Raw genomic sequence first — 21,874 nt, forward strand, 5'->3', positions numbered from 1 at the left:
TACTAAGTATTTAGCGCTAGCTTATCCTTTAGTCGTATTATAATTAATCGAAGGGTTAGTAGGGATAGCTTATTGTTATTAGTAATCTCTAAGTAATAGCGGATATCTATTATAGTTGCTAGGTACTCGAGGGTCTTGCTGCGGGCCGTTCTAAACCTATTAAACTTAGCTATATAGACATTATAGAAATCCTTTTCTAGACGGATTGCCTATTAGTAGACTTAGTCGTCCTATAGGCGTTCTTTATCTATAACTAGTAGAGCAGGCTAAATTAGCTCTATAGGCAGCGTAGCATACGGATTAGTATATAGCTAGGTCTCGTAACCTGTTAGATAAGTCTTAGTTTGCTCGTACTATCGATCCTAGTCGTTCGGGCCTCGAAGGGTAATATATTTAGTACTACTAAGACGGCTAGCTAATAAGAGGGCTATTATTAAAGATATGTTATAATAATCTTAAAGAGATGGTAGGTGCTTTGGTTAGTTGTTTAGTGTCGTAGAAACTGATTTCCTTTTGCTAATATTGTTGCTCGTAGAATAGAAAATTCTTCCTCCTTTCTTAGTCTCTAATACCGCGGGTAAAACCCGGGCTTATAACTGTTAAGCACCCTTCCTATTGGTTATATTGTAACACTGTTTTTAAGGGTGTCTATTGTAGTAGTTCTGATTGACTAGTTCTATCTAAAAAGGCGGTGAGAACAGGTATTAATATTTCCCTGGTTTTGCCGAGAGTCACGTGCGCTGTCAAGAGTTATGTGACCTCAGCTATGCGTCACAGGTTGAAGCGCTTCACAGCTCGCTGGCTGGAATCGAGACTCGGCGTACGGAATCCAATAGCACAGCCTGTAGGGGTGGGTAATAGGTCAAATCTTCACCAAAAAAAAATTCGTCTTCAATTGGATGGTCTCACTCATTCCTACTCTTCTCCTCCCCAAAATCCCTCCAACTCCAACTCGCGCATCAAAAAATCATCCACCCAATCAAAACCCTCATCCCACCTCTCTCATCATCCCCCATCCTCAATCCCGACTAGGACTGACCAAAAAATGCCCCTCACAATACCCCCCATTCATAACCTCGCGACAAACTCCACAAATCGGCTCCCGACAATTCAAAAACTCGCAAATATCCCCATGCTCCGGACAAAACACCCTCTCGCAGGACGAGCACTCAAGATTCGTATCGTAATTCTCGATACCATTCCCGCCGGAATGTTCTCGGAGGAAAGAGACGTGCTGACGTGCGCGCTCGATGCGGAGTTTCAGGTCGGAGTCGCGCGTGAAGGGGAGCTTTGCGATTTGGGCTTGTTCGGCGTAGTAGCAGCAGGTGCAGCCGCAGTAGAAGCAGGATTTGGCTTTGCAGGTGGAGGGTTGGGGTTGGGGGGGAGTAGATGCAGTGGGATTGGTGCGAGCGCTGAGGCGAGCGAGGGGGCTTTCTTCGGAGCTGATGGTCGTTAGGGTTGAGGTGCTTTCGCGACTGGAGGGATTGTGGACGCCGAAGCACATGATGTTGATGGTGTCCCAGACGTAGGGGTGGTTTGGATGTGGTCGGTCGGCGTCGCTCTTTGCTTGTAGCAAGGGGAGTCCGAGCTTGTGGCGAAGTTGTTGAAGATCAGAGATGTTGGCTTGAGAAGTGTTGGAGTCTTCTGGTTGTCCGAACGGTTCACTAGACATGTCCGGCGTGGCCTTGTTCCATTTGTCGACCATGGTGTCGATTTGTTCCTCAAGCGGTGACTGTGAGCTGACAAGATACTGATACTGATCGTCGTCGGCTTGGGCTGTGGTGGATGCTCGTTCAGAAGGCGTGGTGGCAACGCTTGGCGCAAGCCTGTCCGGTCGAGGGAATGGGAAAGGCGATGCGTTCAGGTTGTTGCTGCCAGCCATCTGTGCAAGCTGGTCTTTGACCGGGGTGAAGCCTTTGCCTGGCGAGATCCGGCCGCCATACTTGGGAGGTGTGATCCGCAGAGCACTCTTGGGCGGTATTGCCGGCGACTCCTCGTCCATCAGTCTCTGAATAGTGGCGTGGGCGCTTCTTGTAGGTGTCGGAGCAGCGCCAGACTGGTCTCGAATCGCTGGATGAACGAGCTGTGCTGAGTTTGCGGCTTGGCGAGCCTGTCTGCGTTCTCTGACGTCTTCGAACCTTTTGAACATGTCCTGGCGCTTTGAAGCGCTGCGAGAGACCACAGCGCCTTCAAATGTTGGATTGCGGTCGATCACCAAGATGCTTCCACGATCTCGCGCTGCTGTAATAGTGCTTGCTGCTTTTTGGGCTGATGCATCAATGCCTTCGTCATCGAATGGGTGATATGAAGGAGACGTGGCTCCAGCAGCGTTGACTTCATCGACGAGATCGTCTGCCACGTCCTCCCAATCTTCGTTGTCTGCGTACTCGGTGTCACCGCTATGGATGCTGCGTCGCGATGGAGGCCTTGGCATTGTCCACACGGACCGACTCTCATCGATTGCATAATTATCCGCATCTCTTTCGCAAATTTCGCCACACTCCGATGTAGCGGTCATGATTCCGCTGCCACGCTTGAATTTGCGAATCTGCGCGACGACGCTCGCTGGACCAGGGTTGCACAGGCTGAAGTGCGATGTCTCCCATGGCGGCTTGATAGACGGAGGCGATATCGTCTTGGTCGGGTCATCGCGGTAAGCTGCGTACGGAGTTCCACTGCCTTCAGAAGAGCAGGTATCAACAGTTGTGATTCCCAAGCCTGTCATCTCATCTTCCCCAATGCTGCTTGCGGCGAAAGACGAGCTCCCATCGAAATCGTCTCGGAGTCCCGGATCTCGCTTTTCGTCCACGTCCTCTTCGGCTTCGACGAATGATCCCATTGCGCGCGAGACATCAGCTCCTTCTGACGACGGCTTTGGCGACAAATGTAGCATGTGCGCTAGGTGCGACAGCGAGGACTTCCGTGGAACCGTTCGCGGCTGTGTGGGTGTCGTTGAGGCGCTCTTGCCGGTCGTAGCTTTCTTCAAGAATCTGTTCAAAAGTCCTTCCATCTTGCTGCCAACATCCTTCTCAACATGCATCTCCCGTAGTTCACTTCCAAGTATCCGGTAGCAAGTCTCGGTCTCATTGTGTTCCTTCAATTCTAAACCGCGGTAGTGACTCGCACATGATGCAAGATTTTCACCGATTCTGATCAAATTGTCGTTCTTAAAATGTTCGTAGGCGTTGCGTTTCTCGTCGTAAGCGGCGTGATTGCTGGCATCGGCATCGCCATCGAGAAGTTCCCTTGCGAGCTTTTGTTCTCGCTCCAGATCGAGCTGGATTTGATGCTTCGCGTTCTCAATACATTTTTCCCATGCTTCGGGATCATGGTCTGCCAAATCAGTCGATGGCAGTCCTGGTGAATCCGGGTCGACTGAAGAAACGTATTGATCAAGGGTATAGCCGCCTTGCATCACGACTTTCTTCTCCGTTCTGATCTTGCGTCCTGGCCTTTGCGCCGCAATTTTGACAGGACTCTGACTGAAAGTGGCTACCTCGTCTCTCGGGAGACGTGGCTCACATGCGATGGAGGATCTCTTCGTGGCATTATGCGACTCTTGGACCCTCAGAAAAGTGGAAAAGTCGTCCTCTGGATCTGGAGGAACGTGACCAGCTGTAGTAGGCGTACTGACGGTGCGCAAGGAGGATGGTGTAGCGGGTGCGAAACCATGCATGGAAGAAGCGACAGAAGGACTGTCTAAGAGCCGAGCGGTCGCGGAAGGGGATGCGGAGTCTGCTGCAATTTCCAAACGCTTCGGCGAGCTTTTCATTCGTTCATCGGGGTGCCTTCCAAAGTCCATTGGAGGTAGCGATTTCAGTGACGATGAAATTTTTGATCCATGGGTCTGATCGATGTTGTGTTGTCCAGCAGTAGCCACGTGCGGTCTGTGATTTGTCTGAATCTGGAGCTCTGGTCGTCTTGGTGTGCTTTTGGACCGCATCCTGCCAGCTGATATCTGCGTCGTATTGCCGCTGAGCGTATTCGTATCCGTCGCGCCCACGGCACTCTGGTCAACGGTGGGGCTTTCGCCAGGAAAGTAGGCCTGTGGTAGCTTCACACTGCTCTTTGATCGTGGTCGTCCAGTCTCAACCGCTGTTGTCTTCGTGACCGAGATCTCGCTATCAGTTCTGAGGAGGTCATGGCCGCTGATAGGGCTGGACAGAGCTCGACCGGAGTCAGGCTTAGGACTTCGAAAGAATGGCCAAACTGTTTTGCCCTTCTGTGCAAGGTCAGTAATGCGGCTGTGATTGTCGGAAGACCTGTCATTCCAGGTCGCCACCATCTCGTTTACGAGGCCATGTCTGATTGATCCGACATCACCGCTGCTGCAATGGTCTTTGACACTTCGGCTGCCGATGCCTTCATGAAGGGATGAAGGGCTTACCTTGAGCTCAAATTCTTCACTTGTTCGCGCCGAGTCCGGCCCAACTAGAGTTGATCCTTGAGTGTCGTCAGACGATCGCGCTGTGCCAGGCATTGTTGGTACCGGTGGCGCATCATTGTCAGTGTCGTTCGCGCGCCCTGGTCAATGGTCAGTCCATTGCCGTTGGCATGCATCTCGGTTGCCTTACGACCAAACCATGATTTCTTCTTCTTCAGTGTGGGCTCCGCCATGTTCTGCTTGTAATCGCTGACTGGCGAGACTTTCTTGTCTAAGGTGGTGTCAGCGTAAGGGTTCAAGATCAGAAGTGAGGCTGTCTTGGGTGAACATCCGGCCGGTAGATGGAACTCACTTGATATGACATCAGGCGATAGAATCGCCTGTGGAAGTGCGAACATTGTAACGGCGCGCTCTTGCGTAACACATATAGCGAGGTCCGCGCATGGGCTAAGTGGGCGATTGAGGCCGCCGCCTGCGACTTCTGGTGAATGCCGAGATGCGTGATCTGTTGGTTTTTGTTGTTTCGCGGCCGTCGTGGGAGGGAGAAAGTCTCGTCCGCAGGGAGAAAGGCGAAGTGAGGGCGAGCTGAAATGACAACCGCTTTGAGATTCTGAGCAGAATTCAGGGTCTCCACTTTTGTGTCAAGCTCACATGCAAAGCCGTTTGTAATTCCCCAAACGGAAGGAGCCTGAGCTGGCTTGCCCACCGCTGTGGTTCACGAAATCATTCCTCGATCGCTCCGTAGAAATGGTTTCTGGGTAGGCGACATTATTCACGCTCTTTCACGACGGCGGCGACTGACCTCGCTCCTCCTATCGCGTGCCGTCATGGCTGTGCCGAGCTTCGCTACGGTCTCGCAAATCGAATCCTCGTGTCTGCACCATTATCAGTAGCTGAGGAGCATGATACCTTATCGAACAAGAGTGCCTTTTGAGATACTCAAAGAAGAAATAATTCAATGCCAGCTTCAATCCAGCCGTCGGCGCTGGGCCCCTCATATCTCTCACGCTCAAAAGTATGCTATCTAATGCAGCCAATGCAGCCACGCATCTCTTCCGCATCACCCATTGTAAGTCAAATCGCTTGGTCGTTGATATCATGCAGTCCCTGTCAGGCAGTTCGTCGAAAGCTGTAGAGCTGGCCAGAATGTGAAGGCAGTCTACCATGTCAATGCTCGTGAATCTGCCGCAACGGGATTCCGGTTCCTCACTGATCAGGCTGCGCGTACAGCTTGGTCCATTCGCGAGCCGTCTTGATGGCCTCGGGTTGGTTCTCCTAAAACGAAGTGTCAATATGTGCCATGCCTATGACGCTTCTCAAGGCCTCTTACTTTCCACTGCTTCGCAACAGCCTCGTTTAGAGGATCCTCTGGGTTGGGGGCGCCTAAGAGCGCCTGTATACTGAGCAAGATGGTCCGTATCTGCAAAGCTGGTGACCAATTGTTCTTCAGTACATCAAGGCAGATTCTTCCAAGTCGATCGATGTTTGGGTGGTAGATGCGGGTCAAGAATCGTATTCTTGGAGGACACATGGGATAGTCGTCGGGAAGGAACAGCTCAAGCTTGAAGACACCGCCTGAGACGAGGTCAGTATGAGGTCCTCATTGAGATTCACATGAGCGCGCCAAAGTACCCTCGTAACAGCTGCCGCCTGGCCCTTCGACCATCACGTCGAAGTATCTTGCATTATCATCATGAGGCATGGCCGAGATGCCTGGGACTGGTTCATTCTGCAGACGCTCTGTCTCTTTGATAATTCGCTTCGGCAGCGGAGCCGCCATGGTCTCCGCAAAGGATGGTATGCTCTCGGTATCTGAGCTGGATCTGGATGGTGAAATGGTGCTCGTGCTCGGTCGAAGTTGTAATCGGGGATGTTTCGCGCCGGGCGAGGCTGCGTCGATTGCTGGCGGTGTGTGAAGTTCGAAGGCTGAATCGCAGACAACCAAAAAGGCAAACAGCGTGTCCAGGCGTGGAGATTGCTGTCTGGCGACGAGATGAGAGGTCGCCGGCGATGTTTCATGCATGGATGCCGCGCTCTGGCGTCATCGTGCCGCTTCACGCTTCACGCTTCACGCTTCACGCTGCTCGCTTCACCTCACTCTCTCTCTACGCGATACGCTTCATTGCTTCATCACATCGCGCAGCACGCGCAGTCGGAGATGAGGACGGCGTACAACGCGCTCTCTGTCGATGGAGCTGGCGAGCCCGCGCATGGTGGAGTTCGACGATGACCTACAGCCGAACAAGAAAACGAAACATGGCACGGAAGGCGCGGCGACCTATGCTGTCAACGCGCACCACACGGCATTTTCCGACTATCGAGGCGTGTTTGTCCGGAAGCTGTCTGGACGCGAGGCATATCGACGCCTCTTTCGATACGAGGAAGATCGGCCTTGGTTTGAGCCAGTCTTGGCTTTTTCAGCAACCCGTCTGAACCTCCTGGCAATCGCAACCGGCCTCCAAATCCTGATCTTCGATGTCGAAAGCAGAAAGGTCAAATGTGCGCTGAAGGGGAATGGAAGGGTGGTCACGTCCGTTTCCTTCTCGAAGAGCAGATCAAGCTTGTTAGCCACGGGCCATGTCGACGGTTCGATATGCGTGTGGACTCTGAAGCATCCCGCACGGCCACTGCGCCATCTGCGTGCCTCTCGCCGCGCCTGCACTCATGTTGCTTTCAGCGACCATGATGCAGATCTCCTTGCCGCGTGTCATCAGGATCGCGTGTCCGTCTGGTCGCTACCAAGCACGCGCCCTGTCCTGCTCACCGAGGCAATGGAATCGGGCTTGAAATCCATGCTTTGGTTCTCCAGTCAGCCCGAGCGAGTCATCGGCATATCTTTCACTGGATCCGTCGCTATTTACAATGTGCATGACGCGGTAAAGTCGTTCAGAGCTAGGGCTCCTGCCTCTGGAGTATTCGATGACAGTGACGATGAGCTTGGAGCATTTGGTGATCTCGACGACTTGCCCTTCAAGCCTGCCATACATTTTGATCTCAGCTTTCGGATCAGTCAGGCCCTGCTGTTTGGTCGCAATGGCTTGATTGTCCTTCCACACAAAGGTCATGTGCTATTCTTTGTGACCTTCATGGAAAACCACAACGAGCCTACAGAGCTTTGGCGGCTCCGCCTCGACTCCCAAGTAGACTGCTTCACCTTGCGCCAACGTGCAGATGCAATCGAGGTTGTAGCCTGCTTTGGCACAGACGCACACGCCTACGAGATTCCTGGACCTGTTCTAGATGGTATGAGGTGGATTCCTGGAATGTCCATACATCATCATCCTCTGACTGTACGAGACTCCAAAGATAACATAGATGCTCTCTCGACCAGCTCTATGAGGCCCGAGCTGAGTCTGTATCAGCGCATAGCAAGACCTCCAACGCTGTCAACCTCTACGAAAGAGTCCCCACCACAGCCCTTGCATCGACCTATCCCTAGAACAAAAGCTACGTACAAGGTTTATGGTGAGCCCTCTAGATCTGCAACCCCCACACCTCGCTCAATGACCTCCAGTCTGGAACTACCAAAACCGTCCAATGCTGAACAAGAGCATGATTCACCGATGCCATTTCTGTCGCCAGGCATACCTGCTAAGAAGACCTCGCCAGCTCCGGTGCTCACGCCGCTACACGAGACAGTGCGTCTTCCACCTCGCTCCTCATTCGATTCTATTGCTTCATCGGCAAATCACGACAGCGACTCCGACGATGAGGCATTTGCTGAGATCATGCAAGGCAGCGGCTCCTTCCTCCCCGGAGGAGTAAATGTGCCACTACCAAGAACCTGTGGAGCAGCTTTCGCACCCAATGGGCAACTACTTACGTTTTTCCCCTCGAAGATGCGACCATCATCTGCCACCGAGGACGCCAGCATTACACATCAGGCTGATCTGCCCAGACTGCAAAGTCGTGAAGTTCAGCAGCTATTTCAAGGTTTCGGCAATCTCATGCGTGCGGACATTGATCGCAGGGATAGCATGGCCTCAGAAGGCCATCGGGAAAACGGAGCTGGCGCGGAAAGTGACTTGGGCCATTCTCTTAGACATCTGACCTTGGATTCTGAGATGTCGTGGTCAGCAAAGGTGTCGCCTACGAAGCCCATCTCGATGTCTTTGACCGTGAAGCAGAGAGTCTTCGTTGCGGTACGTGAGCTTCGACCTGAGCTGCAACCTCATCGTATCCTGGCTGATCAGTACTGTGTCCTTCCTGATCGTCACGAGACCATTTCTGATGTGTGCTTGAATCATGCTGGCGCTGCCGAAGACGTAGGCCTGGAAGAGATCTCAGATCTTTGGCGTCTTTTGGCCCTGATCACAGAATCCAAAAGTGTAGTCGATCCCATATTGCCGGACAACGGAGGTGAGCCATCGCGCTCGCTCTCGTCGCAAAAGCCCACTGCTTCCCGTAATCCTTCGACGGCCTCTAGCTATGTTGGGCGACTTGCACGGCCAGCATTGGCAATATTGTCTTGGTCTCGACATCCGATGGGCAAGGCATGGGCTATTGCGCAAATTTTGGAATGGGCAGAGCGCAGGGGGGAAATACAGCTGCTAGCTCATGTCTCGGCACTGATGTTACAGGCTTCTAAAGCACTGGGCCGTAGTGTTCAGTCTCTAAAAAGCAGAGACACAAGTGAACCCGACGGCGCTCAGAATCATTTGGCAGAATTTGCCTCCACCAAAATCGATCCATTGAAGTTGCCTCCAAGGATTCCTATCCTCCGCGCCGGTGCCGAATTCGTTGACCAGATCAGTCAAGATGATTCTTTGATCAAGGCACGCTCTCAGGCGTCTTCAAGGGAGCCCTCCCAGCCACCGACGCCCTACTTGGACTCTTCGTCAAGCACGCCGCCTCTAGGATTGCCGTACTTCCAAAGATCAGGAACAAAACTTTCTTCGTCGGGATCTGTGAGTCCAGAGACGCAACGAACTAGCTTCAGCTCAGCTGCCAAGTATTATGCGCAGACGATTACGGATAAATTGTCGTCCTATGGTTCATCGCCTCCACCGAAGAAGATGCCGAGTGATAGTCCAAACGCAAACGAGCTGTCGTCAAGTCTGCCAAACACCACACCGGGAAGCTGGAGCAAGTCTGTGTCATTCGCTTCCACCACGGACACCGCAAGACATAGCCAGCGCAGCTTGAGCCTTGCGCAGCAGGATGATGACTACGACAGTGACAAGACGATAGATGACGCTAGCCTGCCGCACACCCTGAAGCCTCCCACCGGTGTGAATATCAAAAGCACCAACGACCTTTTCTGGGACGAGCCTGCGGCCTCTTTCGAAGCGGCATTTCTCCCTGATCAGCACAGTGAACAGAGCAAAGTTTGGCGGGAGAGCTACGCCGAGCAGCTGCGTGCCTGGAATCTCTTGCTTGAAGCTGCCGAGCTGGAGAAAATCGCCGACGAGAGCCAAGCAACACCGGGTTGGAATTCTCCTGCGAGTTCGACGGTGAAGCCACTCATAGACGACGGTCAACAACACGCAACTTGCGGGGTATGCTTCTGCGCAATCCAAGCAGCTGAGCACATGTGCTCTGCTTGCCTACACACGATGCATCTGGATTGCTTAGACAAGATGTTGCTGGCTTTGGGCGAGAGCCAGTACACATGTCCAACAGGCTGTGGCTGCGACTGCACTGCCGAAGCCGATCTTTCATATGGACTTGCCGACGATGAGAGCCCCCCAAGCTCGGCAAGCATGGGTGAGGAGGTCCCTTTTCGACCTCCATTTCTCAAGAAGAAGAGTCTGACTGATCCACGCTCTCTGCGGGATCGATTGCAAGGTGAAACATGGTGATGTAGAAAATGAATCGACGGTTTAGCTCTACAATCCGGGGGGGGGGGGGCGACATTACAGCAGCAGCAAATGGGATTTTGGCCAGATCCATGCTGCCGACACATGTCCATCCTTCTACGTGAGCCTCTGGCGATGAACTGAATAGAAGCGTGTCCTTATGCCGAGTCAAGGCTTGTGATGTTGCCATGCGCCTTCGGCACGTTCCTGCCGTTTCCTTTCGACGCGTGCAGGTAACAGCAGCTAGGGGGTCCAGCGCTTTTGCCGTCACCCACATCAACGTTCCTCGGCACCAGTGTCCCATCATCCAATCGACGCTTCTGGTCTGATCGCAGATCTGATCGGGAGTTCAAGTCAAAGCCAACCGCGCAACTTGTGCCAGTAGGTCGTGATAAGGGAGTGGGCGAAGTGTTTGGATGGAAAGTCCCGAGCTTCTTCGTCTCGTTGATCCAAGGACGAGATTTCACGTCTGGGCGGGCCAGAGATGAGCACTTGATCGGAAACAAGTGGACCAAGGAGAGTTTGTGGAAGCCAAGCGATGCCTGATAGGCGACACAATAGCCCTGAAACTGTGCATTTTTGCTAGTAAAAAATGTTGTTAGATATCCCATAGATCGATCCAAATAGACTCCAAATTGCTCTGTCGGATTATGTGCAGTGCTGCTATTTACACCAGTCATCATCATTACATTCCGCCTTGCTTGAAATATATGGCATGCGTATGGCCTTCCGCAGCATCGGCTCGCTCAAACACACCCACAGTGCTTGAGCAGCCGTACAGACCGGGGTTCCATTCGGCGGCGAATCGTTGCTTGTGATAGGCTCTCCCGCTCTTTCTACGGCCGGTTATAAACCAGTGGTGCATCATGGGACTGAAAAGAAGCTGGTCTAAGCCAAAAGGCTCACGCACAGCATCCCCGATGAAGACTCGCAAGCCTGAGTTGTGAATATCGGGCAAAGCTTTGACGTATATACGAAGTGCGATCTGTTCTTCTCTTCGCTGTCCAGACTCATTAGAAGTGGAAATGCGCACGCAGTTGAGTGGGAATAATAAGGTTGTCCCTTGTCGCCCGATGGAGTCGGTCCGGACAGGGAGAGAAAGCTGAAGTCCCTTGTTAGTCATTGAGTATGGAGCGCGCTGGAAGATGTCACGTTGTTCGATTGCTTCGTGGCCAGCAAATGCATACGGCGAGGGAGCCAAAAGTCCTTTCCATAAGGGTTTGTCCGAAGTCCATGCGAAGATGCTCTCGTCTTCTGATTTTGAGATTATCTCTAGTTGAAGTCGTGTGAAGGCTTTCCGGCCTTCTCCATAGATTAGAGGCATGTTGACGTCGAAGATGCCCAGGAGACAGTACGCCATGTCTTCGACTCTAGTTGTCTCACGCAACGATGCCCATCGCATTCGCTCTGCGATACTGGCCAAGCGGAGTTCACGGGGACGCTGCAAATATGTAATGCCGATTCCCGTGATCTTCGATAGCGCCTCGCAGAAGGAACTTTCCCGTGTTTTGACACCAATGAGCTGGAACTTCGCGTTGTAGAAGTTGACCAGGCTCGATGCCAATAGCTCCTGCAGTGTCCAGCCTCTAGTGAACCAGGTGCTGTTCTGCAATTGGTCGTAGAACACTGGATCTGATTGCTGAACTTCGACGTCAGGCAGGAAGGCATAACACTGCTTAGAATTTTTGTAGTAGTTGAACATTGAGTTGATTGATTCCGTCAATTCTGCACTGCTGTGCTTGTCCAAGCAGCATGTATCGATCCATAGCCACTTAATGTTGCGAAGACGGGCGATCCGACAGCCTTGAATGATCTTTTGCCACCCTTTTCCATCTCGATTCCTTCCAGACAGGAAGTCTTGATATGTTACTTCTTCGTCTGTCCAGCGATGAGAGACAATGGCGTATACGGGCGCTCGGTGACTGTCAAATTCGTGCAGCGTGACGTTGGAGGTATCTAGCAGGCGCATGTTGCCTCATCGCCGTATCAATCTGTAGTACAGAAGCAGTTCCAGTTCCAGCACGGTCTAGCAACTTACGAGGAACATGCGAGGTGGTGGATCGGGTGAGGGGAATGGAGACGAAAAGCTCGCGTTCATTACCATCTCAATTACCATATATACTGGCAGGGCTTTGGAGTGCTGGTATCCTCCCAGTAATGCCAATATGGTGCTGCTTTGTCTGTAGATGTGGCATCTCCTATGTAGACATCGGGAAGGTAGAAGTGAAAGGTGTAGGTGGATGTGAGCTGCTGATCTCGCGAAGAGTTCGCGTCCCGTCCGAGCTCCATCCCATCCATGACTTCATTATTTTTGGTATAAGTATCGCCGAATTCGTTCACTTACCTACACATCCTCCGTTAAAGAATCATGGGTTCATCGGCATCGAAAGCATCGCGAGCAGCAGGCTCCGCCGCCCGCAAATATCCTACACGGACTCCCACGCAATCGCCTCCTACAAGCAGTGCCAGTGCTACGACATCCAAAACCACAACCAATGCCGCTCCACAGCCGCCTCCAGCAGCGGCATCACAACCAGGCCCAACCGTGAAACCAACGCCTCGCGCAAGCGGGTCTCGCGACAATGCCATCAATCTCGATGCTTCAGATCCCGACTTCGCACAATCGCTACGCTCGATAGGTCCTGTGCAGCCCAACCCTACGCTTTCGCCAACATCTGCATTCAATCCCAATCAAGCTGCAAGATCTGGGCCCGACCCGAGACAGAACCCTGCCGTATTAGTGCTGGAAGCGAGAGCAAAATTGCAAGAAAAAGCTGAGATTGAATTCATGGAGGCCGGTCGACGAGCACACACAGGACGAGAGTTTCTGGATGTCTACCAGATCCGACAGATTCTTACGATGCGGGACCAGCAAGGTCGAAAAGATGAAGATATTGAGCGGAGACTTGGGCTGAAGAAGGGTGCTGTCAGTCGGCTGGGCATGCACGGCATTGTCGGGCTTGCGCACGAAACTGGAAGAGCAGAGAAGGAGATTAGAATGGTTTGAAGGATGTCACGCGACTGCGGCTTTAGGTCTTCTACATTTTCTGCTTGATGCTACGCAGCCCAAACACAGCTTTCACGCCTAGATGGTCCGTGATCCATGGCTTGTCAAAGCCAAGACTAACGATCTGGTCTTGTTCGGATTGGTCTTCGACACATACATCACCACCGAACTTCTCGAATGATAGAAGCTCAAGACTTCCGACAAAATACACTTTATCCATGCGGCTGGTGCCAAAGCGCTCTCTCTGGGATGTGGCAGCTTGTTGGCCCCAAGTATGCCCACTCGCATCGTCTTCGCGGCCGCCAAGTTCGAGATACGCATCTTTGAGGCCGTTGTCCGAATGCAAAGACTTGTCGAATGGCTGTATGGCATTGAAGTCACCAGCAACTGCGGCGCCATCCACAGACTGGTCATGCATGTACTCAGCAATCAACTTCATTTGCGGTATCCGAAATGGCGGCTCCAGCGCAAGAGACTCAAGATGACTGTTGCACAATCTGATGCTTTGTTGCTGGATTCTGACGTCCACGATTAGGACATCCCTTTCCATGCGAGTCTTCGAATAGTGGACGCGAAAACAGGATGTTATAGGAAGGCGTTTATCCACCAAGCTGATGGTGCCATAATGTCCGGACTGCCAGTTGTTGCCACTCAAGTCAGTGAGTGCGAAGTTGGATCGGATCCAAGTATTGGAAGAGACAGTCTGAAGGTCTGATTCGACGCACTCTTGCAAGTAGATTACTGTGGCCGTCGAAGCGTCCGTCTTGGCCACCATAGACTCAAGATGGGATAAAGCCTTGTTCATCCTTGACTGTGCTGCCGGTAGCATAAAATCAATGTTCCAGCTGTACAGTGCCAGCTTCGTGATATCTGCTGCTCCTGGTGACGACTTGCTGACAGGCTCCCGAGTTTGCCACTCCGCGTTGTTGAAGACATAGTAAGGCTGCTGATAAGGGTGATCAAACTGCCATGGCACGCTTGATCTCTTCTTAGCTTCAACCTCTTGGATGCACTTCTGTACCAAGCTGTCCATGTTGCGTTGCCTAGATCTGTTGAGAATCTTGGAGAAGCGCGGGATGCTTGAAAGGATTCAAATTCTTGGGGTGAATGTATGAGCCTTCAATCGAAATCAGCTTGCGAGACTCGCTAGCTAAGAGGTCTTCTTTGCAGGAGCGGATCATGAGCAAAAGACCTTCAAGGTGATGCTTTCTTGTTGAGTTGTATCGTCAGACGAAGCACTTTTGGCACAATGTCAATAGTCGTGTCCTCGCGGTCGAGCTGACCTTGTGGGCACAATGAACCACGTTTCGCTGCCCTCTGAGGGACGATATAACAACTCCGAATCTGGGCTCACGATTTGCTGTTCGTCGACGATGTCTAGCCCTTCCCTTCCCCCTCCTGAGCCGCACTTTCTGACCCAACAACACACCTCTGACTCTGCTTGCCCCCCTTCATGATCTCTTACGCGCATCCAACACCTCCAATGCTCCTCGGTCCCTATCCCACCTGATTGACAGCCATGCTCCTTAAATCCGCAAATCGTCCAGCCGATGCAAGCTGATATGCGTCCACAATGGGGGCTAGACGACGTACCAATGCCTGATGTACAGCGACCGGTGAAAGCATTTCGATAAGACGCTGGATCTTGTCATAGTCGTATTGATGCATCAAAACCTCGATCTGGGACACTTGTGGATTCGAGATCGCGTTCGCCAGATATACGTTCAGTGCCGTTTCCAGTAGCCCGGAGATCTCCTCCAAAGCAATAAGCCACGCAGGGACGGGGAGATTCTGGCCTTCATATGAGGAGCGCACTCTCTGGACTTCAGTTCGAATCTGCTGCAGCATATCGGTGTGTCTATCGCGAAGCTGGCCTTCTGGTGTTGCAAACATGAGACTGGCTTCCTGGTGTCCCTCAAAGGCGAACATGTATCGGGAGATGATAGCTTTGAGAGACGGCTGCAAGCCTAGGTAACCTCTCTCGGAAGCCATGCGTATGCCGTTGATGACCCCCCTCATTCGGCCATGCACTACTGTCCTCTCTTGGTGTCGAGTTGTGTCCCGGTCCAGGGTTCGCAAATGCGCGACATGAGCATCCAATGCGGGAGCGAGGTTGTTGATGAGGCGTTGCAGGACGTTACGCTGCTCTTGATGCTCATAATGAGCATCAAAGATGCGCTGGAGCTCGTGTCGATCTCTTCGCATGACCTGGCCTTCGGGACTCCCTTCGATACGTTCTTGCTCGACACGGAGTGCCTCTCGACGCTGGATCCTGGCTTCGACTTCTGGAGACAGGACTGGGTCATGTATAGCGTGGGATGTACCGGGTCTTCCAAAGCGAGGGCAGCCTCGCCCAACGACCCAGTGGGTACTATTCGCAGTAGCAGGTTGTCCGCATACAAAGCAAAATTCCGTCTTACAGTACAGGCATTTGACGCCATTGCAGCCGTCCCACAGCGCGACCTTGACCTGACATGATGAATTCGGACACTGCTGGTAGTCTTTGCCTCGCAGCATGCCAGTGAACGGGTCGACCTCGAGATCGGTCTTGCAGACGTGCTTGCCAAAATGGACCAGAGCGCCGGCACATTTTGAGCATGCTAGGCTGCCGCAAGCATTGCATGTCAATTGAAACGGCCTTCCGGCTTTTTTTCGACCCACAAACGCATTGCAGGCTTGGTTGGTGCCTCGGTCAACAGCTTTGCAATACAGCCGCGCTTTGACCACGGTTTGGTACTCGTATTGCTTCTGTTTATAGAAGAGGAGGAGCCCGCGTGGTAGAAGCATGCCATAATCGAACGGGTCCAAAATCGCATCGCCCCATCGCACCGGATATTGCCCCTCGTTAATCAGCGCTTCTTCAAACTGTGGCTTGATGCCGTCTTCAAAGCAGTCTTCGCACACTGCGGTCTGAGCGACGAAGATGGGAATGCCCGAGCAAGAATCGAGACAGGCGCAGCATTCGAAGGAAACCGAGACGTGCAGTAGGGGATCCCCGATGGGTATGCTCTGAGCAGGGCGCTTCATACGAACGGATGGAGGCGTGCTCGAGGGCACCGCAAATCGCGTTGCGCGGCGATTAGGATGTCGACTCGCCATTATTTGTCGAGGTGCGAGAGCAAAGCGGAACAATAATGGATTGGAGAGGTAAATGCAACGCGGAAACTTGGAGCAACTTCGGGAACAGCGTTTGCCTGGGCTGAAGTTCCACTCATTCATTCACTTCACATCCTGCCAAGACACGCACGAGCGCCGCTGTGTCTAGATCGAAACGAGCGGAGTCACCTTGACTTGGAGTGTGTGTCCAGGTGTCAGGGTCCATCACGTGCCTGATGCCTGAGGCTGCAACTGACGCACTTCATCTTTAGACTTTCCGTAGATAGTCCTTCTTCTAAATACATTAGTTACATTAAGTAGTTATAAGCCCCCTGCGTTTCTAACGCATTCTATACGTTTTCTAATAGTTAATCTAACTGCTACGTAGATAGCGCTCGTTACTAAAAATTACGCTAATACTAATATCGTCGCCGCCGCCGCTACCCTCGAGTATTCTAGTAAGTACTAGTCCGACTCGAGTCGGTTACTATTAGTGTTAGCTGTCTGCTATACTAGTATTAGCTGTCCGCTATACTAGAACGTAGGCGCGCCTATCGGCCGCCCCTTAAGACAAGTCTATAGTCTTATTTCTATATCGCCGTCGCTATCTATAATAGCTCCCTCTATAACAATATCTAACGCTTATATAAGCAACATTCCTAAGCTAAAGAATAAGGAGAACTATCTAGCATAGGCCTATGCCGCTAAGGGTGCCCTTAAAGGTATATAGGTATAGCGCTATATCTAAGGGACCCGCCTAAAGCCTAAAGTTAAGCTATTATCTACTAAAACATAGGAGCAAATTCAATTTAAAGACCGCTAAGATAAATAGGAGGCTAAGGACTAGTTAGCGCGTACGTAGATATTCGCTAACTATATATCGGAGATCTAGTAGTCGTTGCTTAGACTCGATACCTCCTAGGTAGTATAGAATTATCTATATAAGAAGTATACTAGTAAAGGTAGGTCTACTAAATTTATGCTCTTCTAGGACTATATTACCCTTCGTTACGATAGCAAGGACGTCGAGAAGTTCTATAATAAATATAAGAAGAAGCTCGGTACCTTAAAGGATACTAAATTAGCTATTAGCTAGTATTAGGCTATCTATATATTTATTATATAGATCGCTCTATTCTACGAGGCTTTCGCACAGATACGCCGTAAGCAAATGCGCGCCTCGGAATACACTATTAATAATAGTACCCTTAACAATATTATTAGCGCGTTGCTTAATAAGAATATAGCTTAATTAAACTAGGCCTAATATAATAGCTTCTTCGGTCTTTAACGCTAACTATAATAGCAAGGTAGCAATAGTAATAGCAATAGTCGAGGTAACTCGAACCGTAGCGGTCGTAGTAGCCGCGGAAACAATAACAGTAGTCGTAGTCGTAGTAGAAACAACTAGAATAGTTATTAGTCTAACCGTAAGAAGTGCGCCTATTATTAGGGATCGTACCCTTCTAACCGCTACTATACTAAATACCCTTATCTAAAGGAAGAAGACCGACTACGTTGTAAATAGTAGAAGGCTAAGAAGAAGGGGATGCAGCAGCAACAGTAGCAGCGTAGACTAACTATGCAGTAACAATAGCAATAGCCGCTATCTAGTTAGAATAGTGCCTAGGGCCTATATGCGGCTAATGCTACCCCGGGGGTATTATTAGACCTAAGCAGCAACTACGCCTTTAATACGATTACTGTTAGTAACGTAGCTTCTATAGCACTTACTATAGCGACTCGTACTACTAATTAGGTTGTCGACTTAGGTACTAGTATATATATAGTTAATAATCCTTTATTGCTTATTAAATACGAAGGCTATTATATTCCTATCCGGTTTAGTAGCAACACGAAGCACGCTACGATAGTTAGTATAGCTTAGACTAAGGTTGTTAATAAGCGTAGTATAAGTAATATAAAGTTGTCCGATATACTATATATACTAGGTCTAGTAGCTAACCTCCTATCTACTAAGAAGCTTGCCGATAAGGGCTGTTTCTATCGGAATAACAAGCGCGTGCTATTTACTGTTATTAACGGCTCGGAAGTTACTATTGCTTAGACATACCGCAAGAATAGTCTCCCCTATCTGTATATACTAACCTCTAGTCTAGATAGCTAGATTATTACGCTTCTATCGAAGAAGAGGGTGCTAATAGGTACGATAGAAGAGTAGTATCTACGATATAGTAAAGGACGGAAACTAACACTACTACTACTACTCGTAGCAATAGTATAGGCTACCGAGGGTAATATAACCTATAGCAATATAGGCAGCTATGTTTAGTAAGATAGGATAACGAGACTGTCGCTTAGGCTAATAACTAGAGCCCTGCAATATAGGCATTGTAGAAGTGTAACATAAACAATGTGCTATACGAGGTTAATAATCTGTCTACTCTATAGAAGGAGGCCTCTTATATAGGCTCAAAACTAGCCTATAGGTATAGGGCCGGTTACTAGCTAATATCCCTCCCTTTCTTCGTATCTAACTAGATACGGTTTACATTATGCGCGCTTAAAACAAACATATATGCATCCTTAGCGCTCCTAGCTAAGGCTATTCTTAGAACTCCGCAATAATACCTCCGGGGTAGCATTAATCCTAGATGCTATAATTATACAAAAACAACTTCCTAAGCAATACTATATAGACTTACTGTTGCTTTAACGCGCTGTAATCCTTACTAGTAATAACCTTATCTGCTAGTCGGCTCTCGAAATCTCCTCCGTATACGTTAAAGCTGTTAGCACCGAAGTACTATCCCTCGTAGAAAGCTTAATTAACGAGGAGGTTAGCAGCCTTTTCCGTCGTAGCGTTCTCCTAATCGTATAGATATTCCTTAAGTCCTTCGTTATTAAGCTAGAGGATCTATTCAACTTCGTTCTAAACAACGTAACTTAACTAAGGAATCCTACTAACTAGGGCGTCGGAGATATAGCCGAGGCCTTCGACTAAGATAGCCGTAGGGAAAGCGAATAGTACGTAGGAGTTAGAGGATAGGAGGGCGGTTAGATTACGGTACGCTTTAGCAACCTAAGAGACTATTAAGTTCTCGTAGCCCTTAACCTTAGTACTGTTAATAACGCGAGAGTAGCCTAGGTTAATTAATATACGGTTGCTCTTAGTCTTTAGATTACTATATAGTAGGTATAGCATCTAAATAGAGACCTCGCACTCCTTTAGAGGATTAAGGATCTACTCCGCTTTACGCCCCTTACTATTAGGCTAACTATTAAACATATAGTCGAGGTCGTCGTCGGTAAGGTGCTTATTAGTAAGCTTGCCGATCTTGCTTAGTAGGACTAGGCTACGAGCCTTAAGCTTCTTAACCTAGTTCGCAAAGACCTCGGGCTAATATATGCCTTCGATAATAGTAGAGTAGCTAGTCTTATCCTTAGATATAAGGCAGACCTTAATGCGTAGGTAACTAGCACCCTCGCTAGCTGCGAGCTTAACTATATCTTGTCCGAGACGAGTAGACTCCTTAGAAGGACAGTTTTTATAAGTACCGCTAACCTTAAAGAACTTAGTAGGCTTAGGGACGGAGATAAGCTCGTATACGTAATTAGGTCGAAGGGCGATAGCTAAGAGCTATAGGGCAGGATACTAGCGGACGATCTAGTTACTTATACTATAAGTTTAAAGGGTATTGCGGCCTTCTTGCTTAGACTTAGGCATCGTACGTATATACTAAAGGTATATTTTAAACTCCTCCTATATTAGATCGATAAGGAAAGGAAGATATACTCTACGAGGCTCTTATAACTAACTAAAGACTTAAGGGAAGATAGCATTGCTAGTCTAGCGAAAGCGGTCGAAGGAGGTACCTTAGCTAAGGATACCGGTAACGAACTTGCTCTAGCGATCTGTCGGCGTAAGGGCGCGAGTAATAGTACTAGTAGGGTTAAACGCGTAGAGTCCTAGAGAGGTCGGGGCGGTAACAGGGCGTCTAGGAAACTAGTCCGCATAGGCCTAATTAGCCTTAAGGGCAGCGAAGGCATCTTAATTAGCGATATTACGTCTAATCTTTAATAGGCGGCTAATAAGGACACTCGTCTTAGCACTAGTATAGAGACTATAGACCTTAGCAGCCTTCTTAATATAGTTAGTATATATAGTAAACCGCTCTTTACCTAGCTTGCTAAGGTCGTCGAGCTATTAATAGATAGATAGGGCAGTAGGAGCTTTACCTATATCGGCTTTAGGAACTATATCGATCTCGGTAATAAGGTACGCAATAGAGTCGCCCTTATAAGAACTATAGATATTCTTAGTTAATAGGATCGGCGAGAGGCCTCTATCTCTACGCTCGCTAAAGGAGCCTTCGGAGGAGACATCTTCTAGTAGTATATCTAGTATATTAATATCCGAGTTACTATAGTTAGTACTATAGTTAGTACTATAGTCGGTACTAGAAGGAGTACTATACTTCTTAGTAGCCTTACGGAGGGCCTAGCGAGTATACAATGCCTTCTTACGCGCTACTTCGGCCTTAGCGCGCTCGTCTTAAACTTCTTAAGAGACCTTACGGTTACGGGTCGAGCGACGATCTTTAGCCTATATTTCTATAGCGAGCGCAAGACTAGTAGCCGTATCGGCCTCGGTTTCTAGGCGAAGAGCCTTACGTTTAAGGACATTAACGATAGGAGCCTCTTAACCTTTAACAATAAAGCCTATACTATTAATGCGATAGCCTTTCTCTTTTAGTAGATCCTTAGTTATCTATACGTTAAGATCGACCTAGACAATCGCATCGTAGTGCTTCTTCTAGTAGGCTATCGTAAAGTCGTTAAGCGTAAAGGACAAGTTAAGTAACTACTTGCCTACCTTCTTACTAGCGGTAGATATACGATAGATTATAGTACGGGAAAGATGCTCGGCGCCTTAACGACAGACCTTATACTTATTAACGAACGAAGAGACCTGCTTAGTACGCTCTTATCTACCGTAGGCGAAGTTAATAAGGCTCTTAGGAAGACTACTTAGTCCTCCCTAATGTTCGAAGGCCTAGTCGAGGGTCTTAAAGCGTAAACGAATCTAGGTGCCGGCTATCTCGAGGCTATAGACGATAGGAAAGGCTTATTCGATGTCTATATTATTAAGAACCTCGCGCTTAAAGATACGCTTACCGATAGACTAACGCAAGTTGTTTATACCGTACGTAACTAAGATAGCAGCCTTCTTAATATTCCTATTAATAACGCGTAGTAGGGTACGAGCGTTCTAGATCTTCTCTTAAGGGTCTTTAAGGGCGGTAACGATCTAGAAGCAGTGCTCGAGGCTAGTTGTAGTAGCTAAGGCGCTATCGGAGGGGGCTTCGATCGGGACTAGTATACCTAAGTTTAGGGCTAGCGGGTTGCTACTACTACTAGCGCCTAGCGGATTTAGGGCGCTAGAAGACATCTTAGTCGACCGGAGCGGAAAGGAGTTAGTAACGAGCTTACAAAAACGTTCGTAGCTTATTAATAATAATTAAAGGGTTTAGATAGAAGAAGGGGGAGGGGTAGGCGGTAGTAAGTTAGTTAGTATTCGAGTAGAAGAAAGAGCTTAGAAGGCTCGCCTTAAATAGGGTACGAAGG

General features: G+C 49.7%; 7 protein-coding genes across 7 annotated transcripts; 2 read left to right on the forward strand and 5 right to left on the reverse strand.

Annotated features, from left to right (window-relative positions):
* Positions 1 to 771: 771 nt before the first annotated feature.
* On the reverse strand, positions 772 to 4,782 carry MYCFIDRAFT_84183 (uncharacterized protein; the record flags this gene model as incomplete). Its single annotated transcript, XM_007922376.1, has 5 exons — positions 772 to 842; positions 1,057 to 4,222; positions 4,388 to 4,524; positions 4,575 to 4,655; positions 4,737 to 4,782. 5 exons carry the CDS (start codon positions 4,780 to 4,782, stop codon positions 772 to 774), a joined length of 3,501 nt encoding a protein of 1,166 aa, XP_007920567.1.
* A 547-nt stretch (positions 4,783 to 5,329) lies between these two features.
* Positions 5,330 to 6,357, reverse strand: MYCFIDRAFT_53827 (uncharacterized protein). The gene is made up of 3 exons (XM_007921886.1): positions 6,017 to 6,357; positions 5,715 to 5,959; positions 5,330 to 5,659 (listed from the first exon to the last, which is right to left on the reverse strand). The coding sequence occupies exons 1-3, from the start codon at positions 6,162 to 6,164 to the stop codon at positions 5,591 to 5,593; spliced, it is 462 nt and encodes a 153-aa protein (XP_007920077.1). The 5' UTR covers positions 6,165 to 6,357; the 3' UTR covers positions 5,330 to 5,590.
* Positions 6,358 to 6,573: 216 nt separating this feature from the next.
* Positions 6,574 to 10,185, forward strand: MYCFIDRAFT_191737 (uncharacterized protein; the record flags this gene model as incomplete). Its single annotated transcript, XM_007922564.1, has 1 exon — positions 6,574 to 10,185. The coding sequence occupies one exon, from the start codon at positions 6,574 to 6,576 to the stop codon at positions 10,183 to 10,185; it is 3,612 nt and encodes a 1,203-aa protein (XP_007920755.1).
* Positions 10,186 to 11,266: 1,081 nt separating this feature from the next.
* Positions 11,267 to 12,151, reverse strand: MYCFIDRAFT_13938 (uncharacterized protein; the record flags this gene model as incomplete). The annotated part of the gene is made up of 1 exon (XM_007921459.1): positions 11,267 to 12,151. A coding segment is annotated over one exon (885 nt), but the record flags the coding sequence as incomplete, so codon positions are not given.
* Positions 12,152 to 12,550: 399 nt separating this feature from the next.
* Positions 12,551 to 13,189, forward strand: MYCFIDRAFT_44464 (uncharacterized protein; the record flags this gene model as incomplete). The annotated part of the gene is made up of 1 exon (XM_007921779.1): positions 12,551 to 13,189. One exon carries the CDS (start codon positions 12,551 to 12,553, stop codon positions 13,187 to 13,189), a length of 639 nt encoding a protein of 212 aa, XP_007919970.1.
* Positions 13,190 to 13,220: 31 nt separating this feature from the next.
* MYCFIDRAFT_65435 (uncharacterized protein) lies at positions 13,221 to 14,222 on the reverse strand (the record flags this gene model as incomplete). The annotated part of the gene is made up of 1 exon (XM_007922093.1): positions 13,221 to 14,222. The coding sequence occupies one exon, from the start codon at positions 14,220 to 14,222 to the stop codon at positions 13,221 to 13,223; it is 1,002 nt and encodes a 333-aa protein (XP_007920284.1).
* A 161-nt stretch (positions 14,223 to 14,383) lies between these two features.
* MYCFIDRAFT_191739 (uncharacterized protein) lies at positions 14,384 to 16,288 on the reverse strand (the record flags this gene model as incomplete). The annotated part of the gene is made up of 3 exons (XM_007922565.1): positions 14,384 to 14,506; positions 14,783 to 15,486; positions 15,610 to 16,288. The coding sequence occupies 3 exons, from the start codon at positions 16,286 to 16,288 to the stop codon at positions 14,384 to 14,386; spliced, it is 1,506 nt and encodes a 501-aa protein (XP_007920756.1).
* Between the last annotated feature and the right edge of the window lie 5,586 nt (positions 16,289 to 21,874).

Source organism: Pseudocercospora fijiensis (genome assembly GCF_000340215.1).
Source record: "Pseudocercospora fijiensis CIRAD86 unplaced genomic scaffold MYCFIscaffold_1, whole genome shotgun sequence".
Taxonomy (NCBI): Eukaryota; Fungi; Ascomycota; class Dothideomycetes; order Mycosphaerellales; family Mycosphaerellaceae; genus Pseudocercospora; species Pseudocercospora fijiensis.